At 43.4% G+C, this 23,400-nt stretch overlaps 1 protein-coding gene across 1 annotated transcript in view; it reads right to left on the reverse strand.

Annotated features, from left to right (window-relative positions):
- The window catches only part of SPTLC2 (serine palmitoyltransferase long chain base subunit 2), a 70,926-nt gene extending 51,733 nt beyond the window's left edge, over positions 1–19,193 (reverse strand). The window contains exons 1-2 of the mRNA XM_074149497.1: positions 19,068–19,193; positions 6,374–6,568 (exon numbers count right to left, since the gene is read on the reverse strand). Coding sequence (XP_074005598.1) covers positions 6,374–6,568; positions 19,068–19,193 — 321 coding nt within the window. The remainder of the gene's footprint in view (positions 1–6,373; positions 6,569–19,067) is intronic.
- Positions 19,194–23,400: the final 4,207 nt, after the last annotated feature.

Below are 23,400 nucleotides of genomic sequence, written 5' to 3' on the forward strand. Positions count from 1 at the left end.
TGAACTCCTTCTCTGGAGGAGTGATCACTGGCTAATTTCATGAATTGAGAAGATCCCAATTCATGAAAGACAATCAAAATAATTAAAGTATCTGAATCCCTTTGCTACATCATTTGCAGAGGGGTGGGGAAGTGCAAAGATCAAAAAGAAACTGGCATATTGGAAGATCAATACTTGAGGGACATGTACTTGTTATGTCTAATTATGACCTACTGAGATCCTTTTAAGCATTTTCAACTCCTCTTAACCATCTTTGTATGAGAATTCAGCTCTGCAGTAGTTATCCAAGCACACTGCGAGCCAGGAAACAATTGAGACTTTAGCCAAGGTTCTTGGATAGGAGCGGAGGCTGGAAATGAGTTATTATACCGACTCAAGCAGGTATGCCTGGGCTGATACAGTCCAATCTCACCTCAGATAACTCATCAGTTGAAGCATATTTTGAAACCCAAGCTGACAAAGCAGGAAAAGTAACAAGCTGCACTGGTGAGATAAAGACAATCACCTCAACAGGCTGACACCATCAAGAGTTATAACACAAGTATGATTTTAGACATCAATAGTATAACTAAGTTTAAAGTGATTTAACTGTGAAGTAGGGAAGTTCTCTGAACCTAATGAATTATGATAAGGAAAAACAGTGTCAACAAGACAACAAGAATTCAAGGAACAAGCTATGGATAAGGGAATTAAGGTCTAATAGAGGACACTAGTCTTAGATTTTGGGAGTACCAAGCTGTAACATTATAGCAAAGGGCTCTAAGAGGCATCAGTTTAATGCCAGGCCCTGTGTCGTCCGTCCCCCCAATAAACCACCCTCAGCTAACTCTTATGAGAAAGTTCCTTGAAATAGGACAGGCAGGAAGCATTCTTTTGGCATACATCAAAACTGAATTGTCTATTTCCTCAGTATCCTAACCCCACCAAGAGGTTCTCATGACCCATGCATCTGAGAATACAAAAAAGAGAAGTGGTAGGGATATAGTGCCTTTATGAACTGGTACTGACTTTTGGAGTTTGAGAGCCCTCTTTTGGAGCTGGTGTACAAGACTAGATAGTTTGCCTGGTTGGTTTGGGGATTAGTTTTTTGTTTGTTTGGTGTCGTTGTGTCCATGTCCCCATCCCTCCCTGATCTTTCTACAGTGTAACATTTCAGATGGACAGTGTAGAGGACAGTACACCAAAAAGATCACTTGAATTTCTTGTGGAAATTAAACATTTTGAATCTTTGAACCAAGAAGAAACATTTGAAGAGGGAGGAGGGACCAAAAAAAATATAAATCTATCAATCCATACTATTTCAAATTTTTGGCACATGCAAGCGTAGTGCTGTGCTACAAGCGTCCTACTGCTGGAAGCAATCATTGTCACCTTTAAATGGCCTTCAGAGCTTACTGTTATTTTTCCATCAAGTTCTCATCCTATTTCAGATCCAACACTCTTTTCAGCCGTAACAGACCTTAAGAATATCAGTCCAAGATGGAACAGCTTCATTTGGAGGAAAAATATTCTAGGAGTGAACTGATTCTTTGAGCAATCTTCAGCGTAAGCACAGTCAAACAACTGCAAAGGTTATACAAAGGAGAGAGCAAAAGCAGCACATTCTTTTATTTGAATTCTTACGAACATGGAGCTAAGAAATCTTTAACAGCTTCATTTCTGTTGATTTAAGCCTAGAACACAACCCCTACTAGTGAGGTGATGCCTGATGAAGAAACTTAAGTACCAGTGGTCTCCCAGAAGCCTGAAAGGCAGAGCAATTTCAATAAAGACTGAAACAAGGGAAGAATAAAATTCTCCCTTGAGGTGCAGCACCTTAGGTGATTTGGGAACCCAAGATTTCACCATCCTGTAAATTAATACTACAACAAGTGAAGGTCATAATGAGAGCTTTGTAACCATTAGCTTGGGGCACAGTGACATGCAAAGGCGGCAATTACGCTGCTTTTAGAGCCAAGTTTTCACAGCACTGCACCTAAGCTAACAAATGGTGCCATAAGCACCAGCCAGGCTTATCTGCAATTCACATAATGCATTCCCTGATAATACAAAACTGACTCTGAATGGAAACCAAGTAGACAATTGCAACAAATTTCAGGCTTCTAAAAGGAAGCAGAAAGACTAGTTCCATCTCACTGCTATGTGAGTCAAGAAAAAGTGGAGCAATAACTGGGGGTAGCCTTTATACCATCGAGCTGATGAGCTATACAGACGCTAAGAGAACATCGAGCAAAAGATTTCAGTTTACTGCCCCTGAGATACTCCTACAGCTGGATTCCTATGAACAAGTGTTTGAAAACCCTAGATGATCGAAACATGTTCTAACTGGGCAAGGTACTGAGCATGAAGAGGTATGTTACTGGAGAGAGTCCAGCAGAGGGCTACAAAGATGATCAAGGCAATGGAGCACCCCTCTTATGAGCAAAAGCTGAGACACCTGGGGCAGTTTAGCCTGGAGAAGAGAAGGCTTGGAGGAGGTCTTATCAGTGCTTATAAATATCTAAAGGGCAGGTGTCAAGAGGATGTGGCCAGGTTCTTTTCAGTGGTGCCTGGTGACAGGACAAGGGGCAACGGACACAAGCTGGGACACACAGGAAATTCCATCTCATCATGAGGAAAAATTTCTTTACTTAAGGGTAACAGCACTGGAACAGGCTGCCCAGAGAGGTTGGGAGTCTCCTTTTCTGGAGATATTCAAAACCCGTCTGGATGTGTTACTGTCCAGCCCCTTTTGGGTGAACCTGCTTTGGCAGGGGTGGACTAGATGACCTCTGAAGGTCCCTTCCAACCCCTAACATTCTGTGTTAGAGTTACTGTAGCCATTTGCACAGTTGCTCCCATACACAAAACGTACAAGGTATCAGCAGGCAAAGCAGACCAAAAGAAAGGTAAAAGTGGTGTTTTCATCCTGCCTATAAAATCCTACAAGCCTTCTGCAGATTTACATACGTTGTATGACCAGGCGTTACATTAAATTGCATAAATTGATTCCAGGGTAATTAAGAATTGTTAATCTTGCTGCTCACCCATGCCTAAAACAGACTGATAATGCTTCAGAGAGGATGTGCTACACAACGCTGGTTTCCAGGAAAAGCCCAGTTGGATATATTTTAAACAAAGCCAAGACCCATCCGACTATTTCCTGGAAATGATTACTAGCAAAGCCTGTCCCTTTTGACCCTTTTGTGTTTCAACTATGAGTGAATATTAGGTGTTCCTGGAATCACTAATTTCAATGCAAGGCTTTAATAAATTCCAAGGAATTTACGCACCCTCAGAGACAGTCCCAATATAGACCTGCTGGAAAGCCTGCTCTTTAAATTAGTTTGGTCACTTTTGGTTTCTAGTTCTGATGCACAGACTAAGATTACAATACTAAGTGACAATTTAAGGAAGGATTTGCTCTACTGAAATAAATTGCCCTCCCCTCCAAAATACACAAAAACTAAAGGTGGCTTTTTTTGTGCTTACGCTTTGGACATAAGCTTACACTATGCTTTTGACTGTGATCACCTTCAGAAACAAACCACAGAAAATCCACATACTTAATTCCATGACTTTCAGGGCAAGTTCATTCAGCCCTTTATGAAATACTTCCTCACGGTGCATAATTTTGTTTTGTTCACAAAGGAGGTCATCACACGCTGTTCAGCTACACAGCTAGCCCCACTGCCTTTGCTTTGAGCTTTTCACCTAAGCAATTATTAACTATTTAAAGAAATATTTGATACTTAAGAGAATCATAATCATCTAGCCACCTCTTTAGAATTTAAATCATAAAAATGTTACTGTCCACACAGAGGTCACAAGTCTGCCAGAGCAACCCCAGGGCTCCTGTGATTTGCATGTATTAATAAAAAAAAATAATCATGAGTTTCAAGCCTTTGCTGTGCACTAATATCTGCATTCCCTTACCAAAAGATGATTGGGCTGTCACCAGCAGCTTGAGAGATTCAAATATTTGAAAATCCTGAGAAAACATTTTAAAACAAATCATTGAGCATATCCCCCCGCTCCCCGCACCAAAATAAAGCCTGGCTCCCACACTAGATATGCTGCAATGTGCTCTCATCAATTCATTTGCAGGCAAACAAAGCTTAAAGCGGCAGAGTGTGAGGGTAAGTACTGTATGTTCTAGACCTCACATGATCCCTTTTCTATTTGCCTGATTATCGGAAACAGCTACTCGAACCCAAGCGCTAGGAACGTGATTTGGGGAAGTACACTAGGCTGAGATTTCTTCAACACCAAAACGTTTTTAAACAGGATTTCCTATTTTTCATTCTTATGCAATATTCACTGGCACTTCTTACTAGCTCCATCCACAGACATCCCATGTACAGAGCAAAACCGGAATACACGCATCTCTTCCCTGCAAGCCGCAACCAACACACAAACTCAAAGGGTTTCAAGTCATCTGTCCAGCAGGTATAAGGTTAAGCAAGTGTCTTTCAGGCTAAAATGCAATGTTAAGTTAATTTATAAAAAAAAAAAAAACCCAAAGGCTAAATTTCTTTTAGAAATAGCATAATCAGCTCCTAACAAACACTGTGCTTCAATGTCCTCTGTGACGATCTTCACAGAAAGCCTAGTATCAATAATGTGTTCCCAAATTAGACCTACTGCCAAAGTTCTTCCTTTTGTACACTCTCATGTAAGAGTCACAGCATCTCCCACAGAAAAGGATTCCTGTAAGCAGTTTTGCACCTTACATATTGGTAACAGAACAAGCTTTTCTTAAAACCCGTGTAATAGAAATATAACAACTACAGTATAGAGTAACTGCACCAACACTTCAGTTACCTCTTTATAATCCTCAAGTACCATGAGTACAGACAAATATTTGAACCTTAATTCTGATGACCTGGTAGATTTCTGCAACTGTTTGACTATTCTCTTCTGTATCAACTTCTAAAACACAGGGGTGTCACGTTCTCAGGTGACATAAACCAGAGTATCTCAAATGACAAATGAACACATCAAATTTCAAGTTGAGATTTAGTCACCAATCCTTACTGGGATATTATAACTGTTAAAAGGGATCCAAGATCTTTATTTCCAGATTCCAGAAGTCAGTTTTGGAAGAAGCGTAAACAAACTACTGTACTTTTAACCAATATGAAATACCTTTTCATCATTAAACTCCTATGAGAATGTTTCTGTTTTGGAATTAAGTGCCTTACTATGAATCAGCTTACTTCTACCTCACAATGCTCACACAAAGAAGATACTGTGAAGTAATTTCAGGTATTGGTTAGTTTACTGCTTCTTAGCTAATCTACTGTGAAATGACATGCACTTTACTAAAAAAAAAAGACTCCAAAGAAACCTTCCTTTTTTCTTTTTTTTTCTTCCCCTCTCTCACTCTTCATTATTTGTTTGCATTAGTGAGATGTCCTTACTGCCCCTCCTGTTTCTGCTAGCCAACTGCACAGAGAACCAGAAAACAGCAACAGGAAAACAAACTCTCTTAACATTTTATAAACCAGATTGGCTCCCCAAAGCAGTTGACAAAAACAGAACCCTGATCAGCAAGAATAAGCCAATTTACTCCACCTTTAGAGGAAAGCTCACTGGTGGTCACACTGTGCTAAGAGGGCTCACATTAAGTGTTAGCAGGAAGTGGCTTGCGAACTGCAAGGTTAAACAGTAGCTCTCTTAACAGTAATTAATTCCGGTGGGGAATAAAGGCCTCTAAAAACATTCTAGAACTATTCAAAACTAGGAGGCCAATTGCTGAAGCAGGCAAGACTTTTCACCTGCTAACAGAAGCTTTTGTGAATAGGTCTCATTACGAATTAATTCTTTTTAATTGCGATGAGTGAGTCAGGAGTCAGTACCTCAGATTACTCACCGGCAAACCTGCCAGTGTTCTGGACTCCAGATGAATTTAAAGTCATCCAGCTTGTGCTCTGGTTCTCATCCACAAGCTTTTATTTGCAACTGCTTAGGCTAAAGAGAATTGATAGCTTCCAAATCAAAACACAGCCACCACAGTAGCATCAGAAAGCCTCCTGCTGCTATCAAACTATATCCTTTGATAAGCACTTCTTTAGCTGCTGATGCTGGCATATGCGGCCTCTCTCCCTCAAACCCTTGTTTCTGGGGCTGGGGCACCTCTCAGCATGTTGATTGATGCAGCTTTGCAGTGAACCAGATAAGGGAACTGCTCCGCCAAAAAAAGGAAAAAAAAAAACAACTAAAAGAACTATTATCTTGCTTAACAACACAGAAGTACTAGCATAATATTTGGGACATTCAGAAGACAAGGAAAACAGTAGAAAATTTCAAACAGCACCTATCCCCAAAGAAACGCTCAAGCTATAGCCTCAGCCACGTCATTTCCTAATGACCATTATTTCCCAGTGGTTACCTTTTGTTCTTCTCTTTCTGTTGCATTTTGACACTTCTCAATCTTCCACTGCCGCATGAAATCTCGCAGATATCCAAAGAGAGTGAGAACACCGTAGCCTACGTAGGTCAGCACAGCAACCAGCATTGGTGTTTCTTCAAAATCTTCATTGAAAGGCCTTTTGTATAATCCTCCATTGTGCACAATATGATTTATCTATAATAAAAATTTAAAGAGAGGCAGTTGTGAGACACTGATTCAAGAAATGACCGGCATTTCAGAGTAGCCCGCGGCCCTCTGATCAGCTATAAACTCTGCATCCCCAATGCCTAGCTCAAAGTACCTCCAGCTAGGTTTAGCCATTACCAACAAATACTGGCAAATCTCCATACATGAGGTTGCTAAGTTGTTGATATAACCAAAATTACAGTTACCAATTTAGTGCAGTTTGACATCCCGTTAAAATTCTTTATCTTGTGAAGCTACACAGAGAGCATTGCTTACATCCAGGCCAACCAAAATGAAAAAAACGCCTTCCCTCTTCACCAAAAATGAGGTAGGCACAAATAACAGCACAGTGAGGCTTCCCAGGCTCACTACATGGAAAAACAAAATAGAAATGAATCGTTTTATTTCACTGAACAATGTATTCTCAGGATTGTAAGAACGGAAAAAGTAACAGGAAAATATCAAATCAGACTGAACTCTGGAAGCCTATATTACTGTAACAAAACAAGCATAATCTATGTGCCTCCACAGCCATTAGCCTAAAGATGCTGATGTAAACACTGTACTCATCCATGAGGTGGACATGACACTACAGACAAAAAAGTCATTGTATGCACAGTCTCAACGTTGCATATATGTCAGCACACAGAACAAAGCAAGGCTTTCTGCATAAAATCCACACTAAAAGTCCTCTTGCTACTTACATACCATCTCCAGAAGATAAGAGCTTGACTAGTTGTATAACGCATGTTATATAGCGCGTGTCCATTTCAAGAATGATTACACTCTTGCAATTACATAATATTTGTGACTATTACAGAAAAACTTCACAGTTACAAGGCAAGAGCTCACTCAACACCGGGGGGGGTGGAACATCATGGTTTTAACTAGACTACTTGTTCAAAGAATTAAGTTAAAGATCAGATCTCAAAACATAGAAACCCAGTCATTAGATGCAAATTCCTATCTGTATTCCTAAAAATTACAGAATAGGTACCCAATAATGGAATAGCTACATGTGAAAGAATACTCTCCCAAGATACAAATCCCCTATCTGTAGCATTAAAGGTGGCAAGTCTTACTTCTTGCAGAATAGATTTATTCTGACTTAGGAAAACTATAACCTATTAGGCAATCTAATAGATTAAGACTGGCATACAATTCTGTAACTCTCTGGTATGCAAACATGTTATGAAGGATGTTGCCAGATGTGCACAGGAGCAGCTAGAAGACAAGAAGGAAACCAAGACAGTACATCTCAATAAATGCTTGTATCAATAACACCACCACAGTGAAAAGAGGGCTAGGACAAGGATGTAACTAGGATGTTGCTCAAATTTCTCTGGACTGTATTTAAATTGCAGTTTAGAGTCAGATATAAGGAGAAATTTATTCTTAAAATATTCTAAGCAAAGAAATACCAATACCTAGAAAAGAGGTTGATTCTAAATAAATGAAAAAAGGACAACAGTAAATAATTAATGAGGGGTGGGGGCCAGCAGACAGAGTCAAACCAGCTACTCACCTATGGCACTCATACTATCATATGGGGAAGCCAGAGTTGTGCTAATCTCTGTAACAACTGATGAATCAGTAAAAGCACACATACTTGCTGGCCTCACCAGACACTGCATCATTTGGAGAGCGACACCTGCTCATTTCAGACACTGGAGCAAGTCTGTATTTCAAGCCTGGCATTAATATCTTGAACGTAATTTTTCAGAACCGAGGCTCTGCTCTTAGGGTACAACTATGCTATAGCTAAGCAGTCACTGAGTATAAACTGCACCACCACCTTCCTCCCGATACTCATTTCTACCTCTTCCCTTTTGCCAACACAGACATCCAGCTGCAGAGCAAAATAAAGTTTCAACCAGAGCAATTCCTCGATTTGGTCACCATAGTTGTGGAGACTTTAGAATTGGTCCAAGTGTGGAAACAAAACAGCAAAGACACAGTAGGAACTTACCCTTCAGCAGCAGAGCCTACCCCAGATGCAGGTAACGATCTTGCAGCCCTTTGAGGCCAGGTTTGTAGGCAGTGGCGGCTTAAGCCAGAAAATTACTGTGCTTTGGAACAGGTGTAGGAACACTTGCTTACCCATTGCAGCTCAAATGATGGCAATTTAAAGCTTTAGCAAAGGCCACAGGTTTGTACACTTTTTCTTCAGGAACAGTGCCAGCCAAAGGAACTGCACCTGCCCCACTCCCATTCCCACTCTGCATCGCCCTCTGGCTCGCACAACCAAGGCCAGTCTGATTTTCAGCATAGTGTCCTTCCAGCACCGAACTGATCCAGGTTGGAAATATAATGGCTTGCAGAAGGTTATTTATTAGACCCTAATAGTCTTGACAGCACTGCTCCACAAACTCATTTGATAAACCTCAGCAAACAAGAACCAGCAGCTGTTGGGGACAGAGGAGGGGCACCAGCACCACGACAATCAACAGACTCCGTGAGCCAGTGCTGAAGAGGACAAACCATCAAAGCTTTCTCTTCTCCATTACTCTCAAGATTGCTTAACTGTATCACTATGGCTCCAGTTCATGAAACCATAGAATTTTATTGCATCCAGATCTGAGATAGTTCATGCACTAAAGCTCCAATTACTACAATTTCACAGCCTGATGAATTAAAGTTGAATTTTGTGTCCTCATGCTGACAGACCAGGCTGTGAATAGCAGCTATTCAGGAGCAGGCACATGACACACCTGCTACCTGTGGCTGCCTATTAGTAGCTGATTTCTGGATAAGCAGACGGAAAACTACATGACTATTTCACAAATTACCTAGCACCTAGTAGAGATCACATCAAAGCTTTTAATGTCTTCCCAGCTAACTGGAAGTTCATCTGGAAGAGACAAAAAGCTACATCCTAAAGGTATGGATCAGAGGTTACCTAATACAAAAAGAAATAGCTACTGAAAAAAACCCCAGCCAACAAACTCAAATCTATAGACAATTTTAATTAGAATAAAAGCATACCATTTTTTTCCAGATCTTGAGAGGAGCCTCTGCTTGTGACAAATGAAAAAACCAATCAAGTTATTCCACACGGTCAAAAGCAACATTTCACTGAGAAAGGCCCTTTTGGGAATACATGTATTGATTCAACACATACTCCAATCAATTTCACCTCCCAGTGTTCTACCAATGTGCTTATACATCCTTATACTCTCATTTCAGCTGCCACACAAGCTGAGAAGCTTCTATGCTATCCTATCTGAATTAAACGTTAAAGAAGTACTCCGAATACAATTCCACGGACTTTTCATAAAGCATACTATGACTATAAATGCACTCTAGAATTGCCTATAGAAGAGACATTCATAGCCACATTTTAGATAGAAGCCTACTCGTTTTTCCAAGAGCGCCTTATGAACCCACACATTAGTCCTCGAATGAAGGTCTACATGCTGCGAGCTCCAAGCCTGCTGCCAGAGAGCAGCAATTGAGTTCCATGGACCAATAAAGAAGGTGGGTACAGCTTAGTGATTCATTTCCTTTTCGGGGGGGGGGGAGGGGGGGCAGAAAAAAAAAATGTGTGCAGGATTAAGACTTTTATGGTTTCAACAAGTCTTATCGTAACAATGTGAGCTGTGACCTTTGAACTAGAATAAAGTGCATATATAAGCAGAGAGCACAAAGAGAAGTCAAAGTTCACCAAAATGTGTGGTTCAAAAAAGCAGGTGTATGCTCACCTACATCTCTTCTCTGTACTACCCAGACTGCACACACACAGGAGAGCACCATCACATTAATAAACTCAACTGCAGGAGAAAAATCAGAGACCACCACCCAACTGGTTACAGAAGGCAGCAAAGAGATGGCATTCTCAACCAGCCACAGGTAATGCCTGGTATGGCCAAGCTCCTGGGGAAACAAATCACATCAAGCAGTATTGTACCAGTTACTGAGTAGCATCATATAGCTACAGCGAGAAAGGACTGCGTTGGTCTACGCGGAACACAACAGGGCATCTGACTATAACCATCTCCCCAACCTGGTAACAAACAGTTCCAATTCACAAGACATTACACTACAAAACTGACTTCAGATTTAGTTCATCCTCCAAAGTAGAATCGCTGTAAGTAGCACGACAGCCTGTCTAGTACCAGCAGAAGCTGGGATCGGGGATGTACACACTTGCAGCACAGGCACACCCAACCTGATGTTCTTACCCAACTCCTGCACAGTTACGCTTTAAAGACCGTGTCGGCCTCCAGATAACATCAGATCTTGCAGTGCCTTAAGGTCAGGTACTATCAGAATGAGACATCAGCTCCACAGGCAGAAAAGGTATTGCTGCTTACCCCAAGTTCTTCAAATTCCTTAATGACATATATGGAAAACTTCTCACACAATACCCCTTTTGCAGTTACCTTAGCATGATTACAGCTCATCCGGCATGAGGGACAGAATAGTGTCATCTACACAGAAATAGTCCTCATTTAAGCCATCCACTGGGCATAAATTCACATTAGAATACATCCAATTGCATCCTTTATTGATTACAATCTCCACTATCCTACCAGATGTGAAGGTAATTCCTTTATCAGAACACCAAAAAAAAAATATCGCAATTCATAAACAGCAGTTCGCAGTAAAATTGCTTTTACTAGTCCCTTCACCATTTTCCCTGTTCTAAACTTGGACAGTAAGATCTTCAGAGAAGGACCACCATAGCTCACCTTGTCTTGGATTTACAAAGAAGGTAAGATGAAACTGGCAAACAAATACAGATTTTAGTGTTAAAATGCTTTCACTGCCAGCACCCAAACCAGGTCACATATGAGATTGGCATTATTCTGAACCTGACCTTCTTTTCATTAAAACCTTATTTCTCAAAACCAATAGGAAAAAAGGGTTTTGGTGTATTTATACCTGTGTCAGCAGACAACTTGGATAAGAACTCATCCTAAACAAAGTCAGCATGGCAGAAATTGGTAGATGCCAAGGAACACACAAGAAGCCAAACTCTCCGCTGAAGGGTACCACGCTTAACTTTCAAAAGCATTAGAGAAGGAGAAGTTTTATGAGAAGACAAAAGCCGTGCTGAAACACGTGTGCCGACGCTAGTGTAGACAACCCACAGGATTTATCACAGGAATCCAGGTACACACCTTGCAGGGCAGGAGCAAAGATGCTATAAGTACGACGTGCACAGCAGACAGTAAAAGAGAAGCACACAACAACTGGTTGTGCTCCTACCCCAAGAAAACCTAAACACTCCGTATTACAGAAGCTGTTTCATTTCATGCTGCCAGGAAGAACAGTCAGATGAACCTGGCAGACTTTACTGTGTCAACACCTTAAAAGGATTACTTATGCTGGAACACAACTTTGCTAAATTCTTATTAAAATATAGTAGCTTCTCGTCAACATACCACACATACTACAGAAATTTTACTAGCAGCTTTGCAATCACTCTTTTTTAGAAACAAAGTGGAAGACCCTTCCACGAGCTGCTTGCTTTTTTGTCAGATTCCTACTAACTACAGGGAATGAAAGGGAAAGATCTGGGATGCACCTCTGCTCTAGGATGTGCCTCCACTCTCAAAAGCGGTCACTTTTATTATAAAGGATCAAAGGAATCAGCACTACAGAAACTACAGCAGTCAGTGAGAATTCCACACAGGCAGCCGATTTAAACTATATTCTGAGGTAATTTTACTGTCACCTCCAGACCTTCTCCTTGCACTGCTTTGTTATTAGACTTCAGATCTCAGACTGTTGCATGGGTAAAAAGAACAAGTACTTACTACCAAAAACTAGAATGAACCGATTTGAATCGCATGTTAAGCTTTCAAAAAAAAAAAAAAAAAGTATCACAGGAGAGAAACTTGTTTTACAAAACAGACTTTTATAAACATTCCAGTGTATTCCTAATTAAATATTTGTTCTTGTTGGCAGGTATTATAAACATTTAAGTGTATTCCTAATTAAATATTTGTTCTTGTTGGCAGGTATTATAAAAATATTTTGATTTGCAACTAGTTACTCCCAACAAATTTGGCATTCCTTTGTGTAAATGTGGCAAGTGCATCTTAACAAACAGTATAGATCTTCATCCTGTTTAGCGTTGTTTGGGTTTTTTGGTTTTGGTTTTTTTTTTTTTTTTAGGAAGTGAATGATGCAATTAAGTTTGGTGGTTTTTGCTTGCTGACAATTTGAACCCTACAGAGAATATATTTTTTTCTGACAGTTTTCCTTAAAGTAACGTATTAGGTTTAAGGTAAACTGTCTAGTATCCTCAGTAGATTTTAGGTGTACAGCATTTTGACAGACAATTCCTTAATTGCACACAATTACTCCATGTGTTTTACACTAAAGATTTCCAAAGACAAAGTCTGTAGCAGTTCACCACCAAGCCATCTCTAGGCTCTCAGATACCTCTGAGAGCATTCCTAAATTCACTCTCCCTTATTTCTACAGACATTAAACCCCACTACTTCCTAAACTTTTCAACTCCTGCTTTCTCAACTGCAGGGATTCTTCAAGACCACACGTCTCAGTTAAAAAAGGTTCTTTTTCTAGGAGTGATTCCTTAACGAAGGCAAGAAAAAATTGGAAACCTCGCTGAAGCTGAGCTAATGTTTTATGTTCTTCCCAGAGAAACTGAAGTCAATAGATAATTAAGATAAAGCTTTTTCTCCAACAAATTGAAAGCATGACATTTAGGAAAACAACATTTCTGCCATGTGATTAAGACAGGAAAATATAACATGACATTGCTCAATTAGTTACAACAATAAAAAATGAACCTGCATACATTGATAAGAATTTATTATAGCATTTAAGGCTTATCACCGCCTAAACTTGAAATGGCAGTCCAAATATAATTGAAATATTTTAACACTTTATCCAAACTGACTTCTCAGTAGTACACATTCAAACCTAAGAGAAGCCAGTCACATCAACAGCTACCATGGATGTTTGTTTTCAGACCAGTACAGATACACAAATTCTCAACAAGTACAACATTGGCTCTGCATCTACTAATTTAATATGATGGCCTGAAATATTCATTTAGCCAGATAAAATGTTGTGTAGCTATTCCTTTTGCAAAGGCTTATAATCTTTTATAATTAAATTAGATATTAGAAAAGTAAGCTCATGCACAGGTAGGCTTTTCATAAATTGGGTTTTGTCAATGAAAATGTCTGAAGGAGTCTGCAATCTTTTCTAGGCCGGCCAATTTTCTACTCATTTCATTTTTATGTTAGTCAATCAAAAAGCCAAGCAAGAGGCAGAAAGTAATAATTTATTTCCTCAGGTCTGATGCAAGCCTGAGAGCACATGCTACAAGCCCCAAGGCACACATTTTTACAGGGCTTCAAGGATTATATACTGATGTCTAAGCCCGGACAAGCTCTCCTGCAATCCATGAGTTTATCTCTGCAATCATGGAATAACCAAGGTTGGAAGGGACCTCCAGTGGTCATTGTGTCCAACGCCCATCTCAAAACAGGTCCAATTACAGCAGGTTGCCGAGGGCCACGTCCAATCTAGTCTTGAACACCTCCAAGGATGGAGATTTCACAACCACTCTGGGCAACTACTTCCAGTATTTTACCAACCTCATGGAAAAATTATTTTCCTTATATGTAATCAAAATTTCCCATCCTTCCAAATTACATCCGTTGACTCTCATCCTATTGACACTTCCAAGAGTCTTGCTCCACCTTCTTTATATCCTCCAGCCAGCTAGTTGAGCCTTCTCCTCTGAGGCTGAGCAAACCCAGCTCCCTCAGCCTCTCCTCATGCTTCATGTGCTCCAGCCTCTTCTACTTCTTGGGGGCCCTCAGCTGGATTCGCAGGTTCACATGGCGCTGTCAGCATCTTTCTGGGGAGCTCAAAACTGGACACAGTCCTGAAGATGCAGTCTCACAAATACTGAGTAAGGGGGAACGACCGCTTCCTCGTGAATAAGTTTGTAAGATTTAGGTTTTTTACAAGCATTTTTTTTCTCTTTAACAGAAATACTTGCATTTTAAGTTTGCACACAGATGTGAAAAAAACTCCACAATTCTGTACTCAAATTCCTTTTTACACCAGTGGATAGGGCAGTTATTTAACATCTTTATCTTATCCTAACCTCCACCTGAAACAAGGGTTTATTCACCACCACTAACTCACTGTAACAAAAAAACCTTCCAGTATTTGTTGCACTCATCTTCATAAGCGTGCTCTCCCGGAGAAATTGCACTAACCTGAATTCCAGCAAAAGCATCTATAAAATCAAGATGAAGCCATCATTCCCCTGCATCCTGAAGCACCTCAAGGGATAAGCCTACAAGCAGTATGATTGCTCTCTCTAAAAAACCCAAACACAAATCACAGGACCACACAAGCTGTTTTTAGCATGCACACACCAAAGCTATCAGGAAAAAAAAAAAAGTAAATCTACACTGTCCATTTTAATAGCTGTAAGAATTCAGGACTTGTGACTATTTTAAAGGAATGCAAATACCACAGTCCTCCCACTCTGTCCAACCAAACTATTCCTTATCTTCCTGAGGAAATAGTATGAGAACTTGTTTACAGAACAATGTATGCAATACGCTATCCGGACATTGCCATAGTACGGCATTTGAAGATCTAGAAACATCAGGGAAATTAAAATTTGTTTGTATCATTCCAACTCCTATCTAACTGAACTGGAGATAATTTGCACAACAGAAATTAAGAACGTTGTATCTAAAACCTATATTCCAATTACATTTTTGTTTTGAGATTATTTCTTCTTCAACTTCTAGAAGCATAACAGAACCATTCTAAGGTGAGAAGTTCAACTGAAGAGTCCAAAAAATCACATTACTAAAAATGTGTTCACGATAATAGGTAGATTCCAATAAGTTATCATGGAAAATAAGGGCACCTTGTCCCATTAAATATGTCCAAATCTTCTTATTTTAAGCAAGAATTTTTTTTTTCAGATGCAGTATTAGAGCATTTGCTTCAGAGCAAAACACTCCAATGGAGAAACACATTCCAGTTTAAAATTACATTGCAGAAAGAAAAAGCAATTTTCCTTGCACTCTTTATTATTCCCACAAGTGGCCTGACAGATCCTAAATACCATTTTTCTACTGAAATCACTTAACACTCTCTCCAACCGACCAGAAGGACATAAAAAACAGAATCATGCACAACTTGAAGGGGCAACTTCACTGTTCTTTTATTTCGATTTGCTTTCTTTCTCCTGGCCATGTTCTCTTCCTCACATCATGACAATACGCTTTGAGATGTAAGATGAAAGCCTGACATAGTGCAGTATTACACTGAAGCATTAAATCAGTTTTGAACCCATCCACAGATTACACAGATTCTTGCTAACCATGCATTCCCTTAACTGTACACAGTTAGAAATAAGTTACTTTCCTCCAATATCCCACAATTTTTAATTGCTAGATGGTTCTTCAGCCTCTTTTAATTAAGGAGCTTATAGCAAGATTGTTGCATTCACAGAATTTGAACCTCTACACAGATTAACTGTTTGCAGAATCAAAGTCATTTAACACAGAACTTCCGAGCAAAGCCAAATAAAGAGCTGTTATTTCTCTTAGCATTTCAACAGAATGTTTTTTTAATAAGCTGAAACCCTAACTTCAAATGATTACTTTCCTAGCCACTGAAGATATTGCATTAATCTCCAAGGTAGCCAAAAAGTTACTGCACAGTCTTAGTGGGCAGCAAGTTCCCCTCTCTTCTTACCAAGGGGAAGTATTAGCAGTTCAGATCCCAGCAGGAACAAAGTAATATCACCTTTATAAAAATTAAGGTGAACAATTTCACCCTCTTCTGCTCATGCTGGAATAACAGTAAAGAGCACATACTATGTTAAATACCAATCTCTCTCTGTGGAGAGAGTTGTAAGGAAAGCCTGAAATCTATGTCCTAAGAATAATACCCTTGAATCTAAACTTTTTTATTAGGGTTAAAAAACCCAGCGCCACAACAAAACCAAACAAACCCAAAAATCCCTAAACTTACTCATGTAACCAGAGCAGAGACATCCTAGGTAGGGGCAGACCCCTTTTTTCACATCACTAAAAATGGGTAAAGCTTCCCTGCGCCATCAAGCCCTACAGGAAGACAGAGTGATGTACTATCCCGTGTCTAAGATCCCCTCTCAGAAGCTCCAGGCCTTTCCAGATAAATTGCCAATGCACTTCTGGCAACATTTCTTTATACCAATGGCTTTCCTTCGGCCTCCTGTTCCCATCAATATTATTGATTTTATCTAGATCTCTTCTTGCCTCTTACTTCTCCCAAAGTCCCCATCGTGGGCTTTCTTGCAAAAGCACCTTTCCCCCGCCTCCCATCCTTACTTTTCTGTTGGGTTTTTTTTTTCTACTAAGTAGGAATTCCACTTTCACATGTAAGTTGCCTTCTTTTTGGTACTTGATTACTTTGCATTCCACAGATCCCTTCACTTGCAGATTCTCAAGTGTTGTATGTGGTATGTGTATAGTATAGATAAATACATACACGGAAAAATACATTCAACACATGGTAAGCATTAACATGTTTCCCTTCTCCTGTGTAAAGACCCAACAGCCAAATTTCAAAAGCCAAAAGGCTAATCAAGTAGCCACATCTGTGATACATCAGCAACCATATCTTTGGCAGCTCTAAGCTCCCATCACTGATGCTATTTAAGAAAGCTGTACCCCTAAATAGTCACTTCTTCCAGTCATGTTCTAACACTTAGACCCTCATTTTGAAAGTTAGAAATCTGGTCCACATAAAATTATAGAGTAAGGAATGCATGACTCCTAATTATAAATTTCTGCTTGACCAGCAAGCAGCTGCCAGAAAGATATAAAACTTTCTTATACTCTCGTTGCATCCTCTGACAATGATGCTACACTTGGGCTTTTTGCTAACATTTCTTATTGCCACTTCTCCAGTGCGCCTTGCATTGAAAGGGTTTAGAAAGGGTTCTCTCAAACGCCTCAGGCTTCCAAGACATATTTGAGCATAGTATCACATGCAAGATACTAACTGAATAGAACGTCTCATAAACCAGCAAGGTTTTTAAGCTTCCTCAGTTTGACGTTGATGGTTTTTCCATTCACATGCTGTGTCTCCCATGTTTTCCAGATACACAGCTGAACAAAATCCTTGAGGGAAAAAGCTTCCTTACCCCACTTTTCTGTTCTTCTGAAGCAGAACTGTATTCAGACCGTCTTCTTGTAAAAACGGAGGGGGAAAAATACTCACAGAAGAACACTCACCACCATCATCCTTGGTCTCAGTGCAAAGATTTACACCTACAATTTTACAGTCGGCAGTGCTTGGTATTTGCAAGGCAAGACTACCGGTGCCATAGCTCCCCGAACCAGCACAAGCTGACACTGCTGCCAAACAAAAGTATTGTACCCTCTTCCTCCATTTGTCCACTCCCAACACTGTGCCATCCCCTCCCAAATGCCAGGGCAAGACAGCGAGCATCCATCCAGTGAAAGAAACACAGTAAGTATCCCGGCTTAAAGTTAACTCAGGAAAAAAAAATAACTTAGTTTTATCCCGCATCAGTTCTCAATCTGGTTAACGCAGTGACTGCACAAGCCTACACTGGAAAAACAGAAGGGGCAGCACAGGAGTGCAGCTTTAGATGTCCAAGGAAACACAACCTATTCTGCACAGCTGGGACTGCCCTCATGAGAACCATTAAATGCCTCACGCAATAACACAAAAAAGTTTAGTGTTTTGCAGAGGAACAACTGGAAGACTGAAAGCAAAAATACAGGCTCACATCACAGGGTGTTAATACAGCAAGATGGGAAGTGCTGCATCAACCCGTAACTCTTCTGTAGAGGGAAGGCCCTACTCAAGGCTACTTGTACCCATAACCCTGTGCACCACACCTGGAACAACAGAACAGTGGCAAAGAACTGCTAAAATCTTCTCTTCTAAAGTACAGACCTACTATATTATAGCGAGGTTGAAGTTTAAAGCTGTGCTGCCAACAAAAGCCTTGCAGTGAGACTACAGCAGTGACCTGAGGGGCAGCCGTTTCACACAAAGTTACCAGCCTGGTGAGCAAACATCCCCCCCCGGCACAGCCCTCCCAGGCAGGCCCAGCACCAGGCGCTGCCCTCCCTTCCTCTCTCCTTCTCCGAGGGCGGGGGGAGCACAAACCCCGACCCCCACCGACCAGCCAAGTTTTGCCGAACTCCCTAACTGCCACGCTCCGGGAGCCCTTGGCTCTCCGGAGCCCGCCGGCCGGCCGCGGCCTGGGGGCGGGGCGGCTGCAGGCTCCCCCGGCTCCCCAGCCCACCCGGGGAGGCACCGGCGGCTCTCACAGACGGACGAGGCGGTGGCGCTCGCCTAAAAGAGAGCACAGGGGGCACCCCCCGCGGGCGGCCCCACACGCCCTAACCGCCACCGGAGCGCCCAAGACGGGCGACCACCCTCCCCGCCCCCACGCCCCGGTGTCGGCCCCGCCCGGGCGGCGGAGGGCGCCCGCCACACACACCTGGGTGTCGGGTGCGGGCAGGCCGCGCACGTAGCCGTTGCGGAGGGCGCCATGGGCCGCGCCGCTGCAGCCGTTGGCGCGGGGCTGGGCACCCAGCGCCGCCGCAGCCCGCTCGGGCCGCTCCATCCCGCCGGTGCCGCTCCGGCTCCCCTCCCTGCGCTGCGCCCGCTCCGCCACCGCCACCGCCGCCCCCGCCCGGCCGCGCCGCACCGGAAGCGCGACCCGCCGCTTCCTCCAATCGCCGGCAGAGACGTCACCCTCAGGGACAGCCTCCACGATGACGCGTAGGCGCGCGTGCGAGGCTGGCGGCAGAGGCCAGGGGGAGGGGGCGGGGCCCAGTGGACGGGGCCCAATGAGAGCTCCGCATCCCAATCAGATGGGAGGGGAGCGAGGCGAGGGAAGGGGCTTGCCCAATCGTAAAGCAGAAAGTTCTACGGGAGGTGGAGCCAGAAGGTGAAAGTTGTCCAATCCCTTAGCAAAGATGAAACCGGGAACGAAGAGAAGGACTTGAGCTAGCCAGTCACAGCGCGAGGCGGAGGGAGGGGCACGTGCGAACAGCGGGGTTCCGTCCAATGACGGGAGGGGTGAGCAGGGCGGTGGCTGAGGCGGCAGCCAATGGGCGGGTGCCGGGGCGGGCTCGCGGAGCCGGGTGTGAGGCAGCGGCGGCGGTCTGGTGTCGGGGGCGGGCAGGCCGGCCGGGCCGGGTCGGGCCGGGAGCGGTGGTGCCGGCGCCGGCCGTGGGAGGCCGCCGGGCCCTTCGGGAGGGACTTTCCCTGAGGCGAAGGGGGCAGCGCCGCGGGGTGCGCCGGCTGGTGCCACTTCCGCCCCGCGGCGCACCCCGGTGGCTGGGGCGGGAAGAGGGCCGGGGTTGGTTGAGGCGGCCGGGGAGCTCCTCACCTGCCCTGGCTGCTCCGAATCGAGGGAGCTGATGAGTGAAGCGGTTCCTCCAAGACCCGGGCGGTCGCCCCGGGGCACGCAGACCTTGGGCCGTGTGAAAGATGAAGTAACCCGTGGCAGGTCTCACGGGGGAACCCCTCGGCGAAACTCTCCAACTGTTGGGTTTTTTTTTAGGAGGCCAGACTTAATTACTGTAATGCCCTTCCCTGCCCAGGATCGACCCGGGAGAGGTGTATCTTGGCTCAAGTCCACCTGGGTAAGGAGGGACCTGATAGGAAACCCTGCAGACAAGCTGCAGACAGAGCTTAAGTCATTAGGATTTAAATTTGGTCTTAAAGATAGGCATATGCTTGGCTGCCTTGCTGAGCCGGTATCTCTTACAGCTGCAACTGCCAGGCTGTTAACTCTGCCTGCGGCACTGTTTAAAAATCATCGTGTATTTGGCTAGGAATTTGAGTATTTTCTGACAGGGTCTGGAAGGACATACCTCATTCAAAGACTGGGTAAACTAAACACTGTGTTTAGTTCAGGGGTAGGTATTACCAGCCTTAGTAGAGTTTGGGTTACCAAACATCCCACAGGCAACACCAGGGGAAAAGTGCTCTGCAAGCCACAAAGCACAGGTATTTGTGCACTGTCTATTATACAACTTGTATGTATCTTGGTGAGGGAGTGGGAAGGTGTCGTGGTTTTGGCTGAATTTACCAAAACCGGACCGGCAGATGGCCCTTCCCCCCCTTCCCCCCCCTAAAAGAGGAGAGAGGAGGAGAAAGAGATAAGGAGATTCAGAAGTTTAGAATGAACTAAACTACTTTAATGAAGAATTAATATTAAAATAAAAATAAAGAAGAAAATAATGAAATAGATACAATATATACAAAACCGTATCAAGCTCCCAGGATGACAGTCACATCACTGGCAGGCACTGGGGAAGTCCCAGACTGGACTCAGTGACGGATGGGAACTGGATTCCAGCTCTGGAGTCAGGAACACACAGATCGGGATCAAAGGCAGATGGACAGACAGAGTCCTCTCTGGACGTCGGCCATCGCAGGAAAGGGGGTTGACCCTTTGATCCCTCAGCCTTTATACTGAGCATGGGGCAGATGGGATGGAATACCCCAGTTGGTCAGGTTTGGGTCACCTCTCCTGTCCGCTCCTCCCCACCGATGTGACCCCCCTACGTTTTTTCCATTTCCGACCCTCTAAGGGGGCAAATAAGGAAATTGGCTGACCTTGGTCGTTATAGCAATAAGTATAAGCAAGGGCCTCCCTGCATATCATTCCTTGGCATGGAGCACAAACATTGGTCTGATCATTCTGAGAACGAGCAGTTTTCTCCACAATATGCCGTTAATTTCAGAGAGTTAGAGGAGGCCTAGCTAGGATGTAACGTTACAGAACAGAAAATTGGTTCGGTTTTACTTCAAACCGGGACAGAAGGGGAAGGCATCCAGAGGTTTTCAAGTTGCAGGGTGTTAATTGGTAGGAAGGAAACAGCCTAACATGGTTAATCACCTACTGAAGAGATGGAAGAGCCTGACCTTTGATTTCTCCAGCGTAATTGAGAGGGAAGGGCTGTGGTGTTTCTTAGAATGTAACTTGAAACAAGCAGAACAAATCTCAGTTAACACAATGGGAAGTTAACAGGTTTAAGCAGATGAATTTGAGAGAATGGTTTCATCATTCTTCTTCTGATTTGCTAGTGTTGATAGTTATTTTTCTGTATGATAGTCACATCTTGGAGCCTGTCATGGATCTCATTGCAAATTCAATATGAACATGGAGTTCCTAACAAAACTGAATTAGCTTCTGTGAAAGAGTCATTTTTCTTTCCTCAAGAAAACTTGGGAGAGCTTCACAGCCTGGTTTCAGCCTATTTGTAGGCAGCAGTATGTGCCTAGTACGCTTCAAATTTCTGGGCCATCTTTGGACAAGAGGGCTTTTTTGTAATGAGGGGTACAAACCCAGGCTCAGGGGTGACAAGGACAGGCTGGGTGTGGGACCTGTGGGGTTAGAGCTGTGTAAGACCTTGTTTCTTTTCTTGCTCTCTGCAGGCGCTCCCATATCTCGACTGCCACTAAAGCAGGTACAGACTCGCCTGAGAAGCATTCTTTTCTTCACCTGGTTTCGGTGTGCAGTAAGACAGAGCTGTCAGCTAAGATGGGATGGGCCGTGTCCCCTTTCACGTGTTGCAGGAAGGGATCACGGTGGGGAGACTGGTGTTGCTGGGAAGGAACTAATGATCAAATCGGCAAAAATCCCTGTTCAGCATTTGGGTGCTTGTGCAAGCAGACTTACTTCAGGGCAGGTGCAGTTAGGAGCACTGGTGGGGAAGAGGGATCCCGGATGCTGCTGAGCTTTTTCTGGATAAGGAGGGGAGGGCTTTTGCAGAGTTGAAGTGATCTATGAGGAAATGAACAAATATAATAATGAAAAAGAAAATGAGTGAGCAAGTGAGAGAGAAGTGTACCAGGGGACAAAATACTGTAGAACTTTTTTTGTAAGATTTTTTTCCCCCCATTACCGTAGTTGGCTGTTGGCATTTTCCTCCTGCCTCCTCTCCCTTTGGACAGAATGGATTGAATTGTGCTGTGGGGTGCAGATGGTCCACCGGTCTACACTGACAGGGCATGTGTGGGGCAGCACCCTCTGCTCCTGGCCCCTCAGAGCATGGAGGAGTTTCATCTGCTCCATGCTTGTACTTCCAGAGAGGATAAAGCTGCTTCACCTGCCAGGCATTTGATCTCACTGTTGTGTTATCTGTTCAATTAGAGCCCAAACCCCTTCCACAGCTAGGTACCTGCAGACTGGTTACTTCATCTGTCCTTGAACCCAGCCAGCACAAACCATTACAATGCAGTGTTAGGAAACACAGAAAGAAAAAGCATTAAGGGACCCACTGGTTAACTCTCGCAGGACCAGGCAGTGTCACGCAGCGGCTGCAGTGCTCCCCTGCACATGGGACCTCATCGTGTTGCCAGGACCCACCCTGCCCTTGGTGTGGGGCAGGCGTAACCTGGTGTTTGAGGGGTATCTGTCCCTTCCTGGCACAGTGCAGGGGTCAGGGAAGGCCACACTCACTCTGGGGCTGCAGAGACACAGGAGTTCAGGATGTCCATGGAGACATGTGCCAGCATGGAGGTGCCATCCCAGGGCACAGCACCAAGAACATCCCACAGAGCTCCTGGAATCACACCTGCAGGCAGTTCTGACATGGCTCCATGTGACACATGAGACTCCTGTGCACAGGTGGCTGCAGCTTGTGACTCTGGAATATGCAGTTGCAAAACAGAGGAGCCAAATAGACTCAGAACAACAAATTCCAGTTCTAAGTTTCCTTTTAGGTCTCAAGGATACTATTCCTGTGAGCTGGCAGAGCAAACAGCCTTACTCAGCCAACTGAATGAAGGAAAAGGCTGTATCAAAAAATGTA

Source organism: Numenius arquata, chromosome 6, assembly GCF_964106895.1.
Source record: "Numenius arquata chromosome 6, bNumArq3.hap1.1, whole genome shotgun sequence".
NCBI lineage: Eukaryota > Metazoa > Chordata > Aves > Charadriiformes > Scolopacidae > Numenius > Numenius arquata.